The sequence below is a fragment of the Dermacentor silvarum genome, chromosome 7 (assembly GCF_013339745.2).
Source record: "Dermacentor silvarum isolate Dsil-2018 chromosome 7, BIME_Dsil_1.4, whole genome shotgun sequence".
NCBI lineage: Eukaryota > Metazoa > Arthropoda > Arachnida > Ixodida > Ixodidae > Dermacentor > Dermacentor silvarum.
The window spans coordinates 138400168-138408583 of NC_051160.1; the positions used below are offsets into that span (position 1 = coordinate 138400168).

The following is an 8416-nucleotide window of genomic DNA, read 5'->3' on the forward strand; positions in this document are numbered from 1 at the left end:
GTTCTCCAGTGATACACGATCCTGCTGACGCGCTCAGTACAGAATTTTCACATCGCTTTGTAGAGTGGAAAAATAAATTGTCCAGTAAAAATTTTCACGCTTTGAACAATGTGCGCAACTGGCTACCGTGTCCAAATGAGTACGTCCTTTTCGGTATACTTCATTTTACGCTTCAGTAACCTAGCAAAAATGCAGCGGCATCCTCTAAAACATTTTAAAAATTGGCAGCCGATCCACGAAGTGAATGCTGATGATGGAGCGAATCTCCTTGGACGATTACGGCTGCTGCTCGAGCTTTCGCTTCGGGGTCTTGCTGCCGTTGCCGGCATGCTGCTGCTTCTGGTGCTCGTAGCTCCGGGTTAGCTGCGCGGCGTTGCCCTTGGGCTGCCGCGTCTCGTTCTCGAAGTGTCGTATCAGAGTCACGACGTTTGTGCTTACGTTCACACTCCTCCATACTGCAGTACTAAGTGTAGCGACAGCGGCGCGGCGCCGGCACCACACCTGCGCGCGGTCGCTATGCGCGCTGCGCGCGCTCTGCGTAAGGTTCTGCGCATGACGTCGTGCGCTTGCTCGGAGAGGGGTTTCGGAGCAGCGCCGGCACAGCGCAACACCTGTACGCGGTCGGTATGCGCGCTGCGTGCGCGACGGGGAGCTACGACGACGACAGCGACAATGGACATCGTCAGAGCCTAAGGAGCTTCGCTCCTAAAAACTAGGTCATGACGAGGAGGGCGAATGAGGATTTCTTTAGTAAAGGTTATGCGGATCCTACGCGTTGTCGGATTTGACGTAAGCGAAGCTTTTTGTGCTGCTTGCTTCGATTGACGATAATTAGCGGTGATGTTAACGGCGAATCTTTATTCCTTAAGCGTTTAGAGCAAAAGGGGAGTGGTCAGCTTATGGAAAATGTTACCTTGCGTGCACCACTGCTGTTTGTAGGTACCCAGAACACACAGCGAGACGTGTTTGCTTCAGGCGTTGTTGTGCGTCATTGTTCATTACATCTTAGAAGGTTAGTGTTGTCATTCCCTCACACGGGACATCGCATCGTCGCACAAGTGTTAAACTTTATTGAATTATGGGGCGGTACGTGCCAAAACCACAATCCCATTGCGAGGTACGCCGTAGTGTCAGACAAGGGATAAATTTTCACCCCCTATGGTTTTTAAACGAGAACCTAAATCTAAGTACACGAGCGTGTTTGTATTTCACCCCTGTAGACATGTCGCTGCCACGGTTTGGATTGAACCCGCCACCTCGAGCAATGTCATATCGGCAAAGCTATCACGGTGGGCACAGAAATGTTGAAATGACGGGGGACGCCTACATGCTACGGTGCTACGATGTAACCTAGGCTCTGCGGTGCATTATTCGGCTTTCAGTATGCACGCAGACGTCAGCTGTGCGCTTGAGAAATTTCCAGGGTGTTTGTTTTTCAGAAATACCTTGAACCTTGAACATAGACATATCCAGCTTATCCGCAACCGCTATGTTGTCTAGTAGTAGCGTTTCCCGGCCTACTCGCGTTGCATTTTACCTCTCCCCACCCCCATATATGCGAGTTGCGAGTGAAGACTGCCAAGGCTGCTATTCACTCGTTTCGTGGCTGCGTCGGTTCTATCCATTCACTGCCTGCTCTCCCCTACCTCCTCTCTACCATTATACCCATCTGCTCTCTGGACGGTTGCACATTGTAGAAAAGTAAGCGCTGAAGTTACAGCAATGCTTTTGCGGGGGGTCACGGATAATTACAGACTTCAAGAAGGTACTGTGGCGACGCCCAGGGAGCTCCAGGAGGGCACTGTGCATATGCATCGCGGTGCAAATGTGCAAACGAGCTTCTCGCGTCGCCTTCCCTCTCTGCCACGCTCTTACTATGTATATGCAGACTCTGAACCTCCTCCCTATACGGCGTACAAGGCAGGAGCAGCAGCAACAGCAGTGGAAAAGTCGAAGGAAAAGGCAAGCGAAAGCTTGACTTTAACATGAAAAGAAATTACAGGCTTGCTACTTTGTTCCGCCTTGCAGCCTGCATTCCGACAAGGGCGAGGTGGTGGGTTCTTCAATCAAGAAGGGCAGCGGGATCGCCTTCCTGCAGCGTCCGTCACACCAACATGTTACTGTTCGCGCGCGTCTCAGCTGGAGAGCACGGTCTCCCACTGTTTGAATGCGAGGTTTGTAATAGTGGGAGCGCCAGCTTGTAGGGCCAGCCCCACGTAGTGTGATTTAGTGATGCGTGCGCCTCGCAGTGGCCGCAGTTACAAGAGTTTGTGTTTATGATTTACAACGCAAAACGACTAGGAGACGCAGAAGAAGCGATGACACGAGCGCTGTCTTGGAACTGAAAGTTTATTCGAAACTGAAGCGGAATTAATATACAAGATAACAAACAAATGAAAATTGATTGTTTGTTATTTTCCATATCAATTCGGCTTCAGTGTTCAATAACATTTCCATTGCAACACAGCGCTCGTGTGGTCCCTTCGCCTGCTTGTCCCCGTCTTTCGTGCTGTAAAACACGTGTCTCTTACAACTCGCCTAGTTTTTCATACTTATTAGGGGCATAGGGTTAGACGTATAGCGTGCCTAAGCTGAAGTGTTCAAAATTGTAATTCTGAAGCTGATGCCCGGCGATGGCGTCTTCGCCAGGCAGACATTTGTGTGGGAATATAGATGTGGCGGGAGAAGCAGTGTGGTACGGGGCAAGTATGGAGTCTCCCTGTGCGTACACCGTCTTTGATTGAGTGGTGTATGCTCGGGTGAAAGCGCGAGCTTGCTGGTGTCGGCGAGATTTTTGTGGCTGCGGACTACACGATTTCTATTTCGCAGATTATCGATAGGCCATCGTAAGTGATGCGGTGGGCGGTGGCATTATTCTGCTCTTTTTAGAAGTTACGGCACGCTTCTTGAGCCTTTGTTGGCTGTGACATATTTAAGGATGTGGTTTGATAGTGAGGGAACGGTAAGTGCATCTGCGTACGTCATAGTTGTGATGATGAAGACGGCCGACAATACTCTGCAACACCAGACGTCATTATAGCGCTCAGTGTGACCTTCCGATCTGCTATAACAGCGATAAAACAATGTGCAATCACTTATCGTATGACACATCCGCACTAAGGTTCTAGGCATAGCGCATCTGGGTTTTTGAAGAAGTGCGCATTGACGCAAGCAGTGACGCAAATTGTTGTTGCTGCGTCCTAAACGTTGAATTCGCCAGTGAAAGCACCAGTGACGTTAGCGATGAAAACACTGCCAAACCATAAGCAGTCAAACGATAGATGTTAAGTAAATAGGTCAGCTGATCTACATATGCATATTTCTACATACTCTGAAAATTTAAAATTGTTACCTTCTACATAATCCTCACCTTTCGCAAGGCAATGTTATGTGAACATTGCATCTTCGCGAATTTGGGTGTACGTTTCAGAAATTTACCACAGTTCGTAAGTGTTCTTCTACTTCCAAACCACCATGCTTCGCATTACGAAGGGCTCAACAGAAGTTGTAGCTGCCAAGTTGTTCAGGCGATCATCATGCTTTGAGAACTTCACAAAGTTTGCCTTATTGTATCTAACCTCCTTCACTGCAACTTCGCTGTGTTACTGTTCGTGTAGTGGCTGTCACGAAGCACCTCATGTAATCCGATATCGTCAGGTCTTCGCAAGGATCCACTTGACGGCGTATCTTCACGACCTGTGCGAGAGCCATTCGGACGTCATAGTGCTCTCCTCTTGTTGATACACTAATATCCATGCATCCACTCCAGCGAAGAATCTTGTCAGGCACGAAATGCGATGCGACGTCTATGGCCACTCTATCGTCAAGTGATGCACCATTAGTTATAGGTGGTAATGGTACTGTTTATTGATTTTTGAACACTTAAATTTATTGAAAACGAAGAAAAAATACTGGAAGATTTTTTTTGAAATAAGGTTTCGCTATCTCGTCAGATTTTAATATTGACACCATCGCTAGCCAGTATACCTTGGCACTGCGCATCGTAAATAACCTTTCCTTCACCTTCATGCTTACTGAATTTAGATATGCATTTCTCTGTAGGTCCCGATTTAAGTGAAGAATTCGTCACACGGAGGTCATATGTTTCTTGCGTTCCTGAAAAAAAAAGATACGTGCACCACTTATGTCATACAACTGCTACTGCCATCCTTTATGACCAGTGGTGCAATTCTCAAATATTAGAAGTAGTGAACACCCACCACCAAATGACGTCGTCACCTTGATCACCGCACAGCTTCCGTTTTCACTCATATAAATTATGTCCTCCTGCAGTCTGTATACACCACCTGAAAAGTAATGCGCGCGCAGCTAATAGTAGTTGACGAAGGTGTGATAACACAGCTCGTTCAGTATTTGCGTTTTATTTACAACTCAAATGTTTGATCGGAGGGTTCCATTTATGATCTTCAGAGGGACTGTACGGTTGTTATGCAGATGTCAAGAACATTTAAGGATGTTATTCGCCAGTCTCACTACAAAAGTATTTCAACAGTTGAAACCATAGAGGGAAATTTAAAAGAAATCGTAAATTGGTTTTACATCTTATCTACCTCTAGACTCTTATCAACGTGGCATATTACTACAACATAAATATTGGTACTGACCAAGCAAATGCTTTCAATAAATAAAGGATAGCAGCTTATCTAAAGACTGTCGTAAATAAAACTTGAAATTTAAAACCACCATTTCCACTCTACAGTTACATTCCTGGCATGCAGTAAAAAGTACTAAAAATCACAATGCATTATTGCATTTTAAGCAGATAATGCATATTTTTATGGAAAATAATCCAACCCGGACAAACGCTAACTTAGCCCTAAAATATTTTGGTTAAGCGAGGTTCTCTAGAAATGTTGAGTTTCTCGGCTGACGCTGCAGTATATTATTTCTCGTATGATGACATTGAACCCTCCAAGGCGAAATTTTCAAGATGTGTCGAACATTTTATCTGTCATATAATTTGGAACCGAGACGTACAAATGTAAGAAAATGTCGTTATTCTTGGTTCATATTGTCACCGACGCTTATGTAATCTGATTGTATCAGCGACGCGAATTCTCTAGCACTTTCTGGACGACACGCAGGCACCACGGATTACTCTGGAACATTCGATGACTCATGTATAAAATCCGACGCGTTTCGCCGCTGATCAGATTTCGACTATCGCCGACTGTGTTCGCCGCTATCGTTGTGCTTCGAGTGTAACTTGCTTTTGTGTGCACAGGTTCGCCCAATGAAAAGTCCGTTTCGTCATTCACAGTTTTGCGACTGTTTCCTTCACCGTCACTACTACGTGACAATATACATCGTTGCACACAAATCAGAGTTTTCAGAGGCGCTTCGATAAACCATTGACGAAACTTCCCTCTGCCGCTTACGGAGACAGGTCAAGTCTTCTGCTTAAATCTGCACTCGCCGCCAGAACTCTCTGTTAACTCTTGCCAGAGGCGTTTTTATGAAGACGTTCTTTTCACGACACTCGTGTTCTCGGATCCAGCGTCATCGAAGCAAAAGGAATTTCAACCACCGTTGGTGACGCTTATGTTGGTGTGACGGTGCGCAGGCGGGCAGGTCACGCTGGGTTGTGTTAGGGATTAGAAGTTCATTGGGTAAATTTCTACTCTCAAAGTGTAGTGAAATTGCTGAAAGACGCGGCTATTACTTGGTGATGGCGGATTAAATAATTAATGTGGTGATGGTGGATTAAAAGCCATCTCTGGGACAACATGTAGACCCGTCTTTTAGCATTGTAGACATTAGGAAAATTCAAATTTTGCGAATATTTAATGCCAAGCACACCACATCCCCGATGCGTTTTGGTTGTCGCGTGATGCGCCTTCCGCTGGGGCATTCCTTCTCATACTCATGCCTTCACGTCGCGCCACACAGAGAGATAACCAATGAGTTCACAAGGATGATGAGGAGTGATGAGGGGTATATGGGTCTCGTCACGTTTGATAAAAGTTCGACGCGGATGGTTAAGATGCGAGAGAGGAATAAGGGCTTTTAATGGACCGGAGCAATTCTGATAAAGTTGATAAAGACCGACAGGGGTTGACAAGGGTGGGATCAAGCCCGATAAGGTTGAGAATGACCAAGAAGAGTGGATGAAGATATATCAAAGTTGATCAGGATTGGATCGATGGCGATAAGTTTCATAACGACCCATAAGGGTTGATAACGGCAGATAAGGGCTTATAAGTTTCATACTGGTCGGATTAAGTTTGATAAGATTGGTAGCGACACCGGCCTACGTGGAGATGAGCAAGTGGCACAATGCGTGAAAGAAGCCCGCGACTACACGCAATGTGCCTCGAGCGGCCAGTCGCACGGCAATTTCGCGTGTATTCGCGGGCTTCTTTCGCGGGCTTACATAAAAACGCTTTTATGTAGTAGGTATTGAGCAACAGAAAGCTGTATCGGGAGTTTTAACACGAGAGAAAATCGCAGAAAATCCGGCGTCGGCGTCGGTCTCGGCGTCCGCGGCCAAGGAAATCATCCCGAACGAAACCGACCACGCAGGCCCTTCGCGTGGCGCAGGGACGCTGGTGAACTAATTGTATTTCTCAAAGTAAATGCGTCAGAAAAGCGTAAAGTACGACTTAACCACAACCTACAGGTATAATACCGTCGGACTGTAATTTCAGTATGCGAGAAAACACAATTCTGTTAGGCGGAAACGCAAACACAAACCCCTTTTCCAGCATTTCTACCACTCATACAGCGGCGCGCCCCGGTCGGTGTTCGTTGGAAAAACAGCATCCAGATGGCGCTCGCCTCCTCGGCAGCGTAGGGCGCCTACACGCAAGCGCTTGCATGTAGGCTCCCTACGGCAGCGGCGCGCCGAGGTGAAGGTGCAGAAAAAAGAAAGCTGCAGTTGCCGGGAAGCCTGACAAACAGTCAGGGATCATTAAATGCTATCGCGTTCCACTCTTAGAGGACGAAGCTTAAGCGTCCTCCAAATTTTTTCATGGTGCCCGACAATTTTCCTATTGACACTTTTCATCTAATTTGAGAAGTACATTATTTAATTAAGACTATTGCAAAAATAATCTCAGCATCTCCGATCTCCGAAGCGAAGCAAACAACATTACCTTGGTGCCGTCCAGCTACGTGGTATTTGCATTTTTAAAATCTTTGTGGATGGTAGTTGCGCACCCTGTATAATAACTGATGCCTACCAGTGCAGCCAGCGCCACCAAAATAATCTTGACTGCAATCTCATGGCTGCCCTCTTCTATCGCCTTTGCGAACACACGTTGAACTGGTACTTGCATGGCTTCTTCACTAGTCAACTGAAGTTCAGCACCAAATGCCATGTATTCACAAGTGCCGGAACCAACTGCGAAACCGGACTTCAGCGAGCCGACACATCTTTTTTTAATTCATTTGTTCGGTTCGAAGAAGATAACAGCTATTACGATTTCAATAAAAAGTAGACGCAATTATAATGCAGTACATGAGAGATGTGACTGATACCGAATGTCGCAATCACGTGCAACTGCAGATCATACACATGTGCGCCCTCTTTTCAGAATCAGAAATCAGAATCAGAAACAGTTTTTATTTTCCTCAAGGAAAAATGGACCCTAGACAAAAAGCTGCTAATTTAGCAGCTTGACGAGGCCTGGGGCCTTACAGACAGCGGCAACAGCGGCAAAAGAGCAGTGTATGTCGTACATCCGTACGAGAAAAACCAACGCAAGAAAAAAGGAGAAAAAAGAAAGAGAAGAAAGAAACAGTTCGCACCAAGCTGTGAAAAACAAACACACACACACACACACATATATATATATATCCACATCTGTAAAAAATTTACATATATATATATACCAATACTAAACCATATTGTCCACTGACATGTTATACTCACACGTACACGCGCAAAGACTCGTAGAAGTGGCATGCATAGACAATGCCTCCACAATCATTCCAAACAAATCCACACAAAACGCACAACGCCGAATGTAAACTACATTATATAAATCTGCTACCAATTAAATGTGTTCCATTAAAACACGTTTATTCACTGCGGGGCTATCAATTAAGGTTGTATTAGCGTTCAGGGTGTGAGGTATTACATACTTTAACATTTGTTGACCGTAATTCGTTCGAGTTTTGGGAAGACACCACTTTTCTAATTGTCGAGTGTTGGGATCCGGTACGCGTTCTTTGAGTGCTGATATTGTGATACGAAGCGAAGCGTGGCTTTAGCGGTGAATACGGAAACAATAATTTCCGGTAACATCATATTGACGGACAGAGTTTTTAACCTAATAAAAAGCGGTTTGGAGTGTGCGCAGTACCCTTCCTCTGCAACGATACGAATCGCTTTCTTTTGCAGATTCACAATTCTATTCATGTTAGTCGGTGATGCCGTGCCCAAACAAGGATG

General features: G+C 45.8%; 1 protein-coding gene and 1 long non-coding RNA gene across 3 annotated transcripts in view; one reads left to right on the forward strand and one right to left on the reverse strand.

Annotated features, from left to right (window-relative positions):
• The first annotated feature begins 477 nt into the window (after window positions 1-477).
• The window catches only part of LOC125946994 (uncharacterized), a 36101-nt gene continuing 28162 nt past the window's right edge, over window positions 478-8416 (forward strand). The window contains exon 1 of the long non-coding RNA XR_007468055.1: window positions 478-789. This is a non-coding gene — a long non-coding RNA (uncharacterized LOC125946994). The remainder of the gene's footprint in view (window positions 790-8416) is intronic.
• Window positions 3849-8416, reverse strand: part of LOC119457340 (uncharacterized) — an 11875-nt gene continuing 7307 nt past the window's right edge. For both annotated transcript variants that reach the window (XR_007468048.1, XM_049671270.1), the window contains exons 4-5: window positions 4221-4307; window positions 3849-4116 (exon numbers count right to left, since the gene is read on the reverse strand). Coding sequence is in view for 1 of the 2 variants with exons in the window: in XM_049671270.1 (XP_049527227.1) it covers window positions 3950-4116; window positions 4221-4307 (254 nt within the window). In the remaining variant the exon portion in view is untranslated. The remainder of the gene's footprint in view (window positions 4117-4220; window positions 4308-8416) is intronic.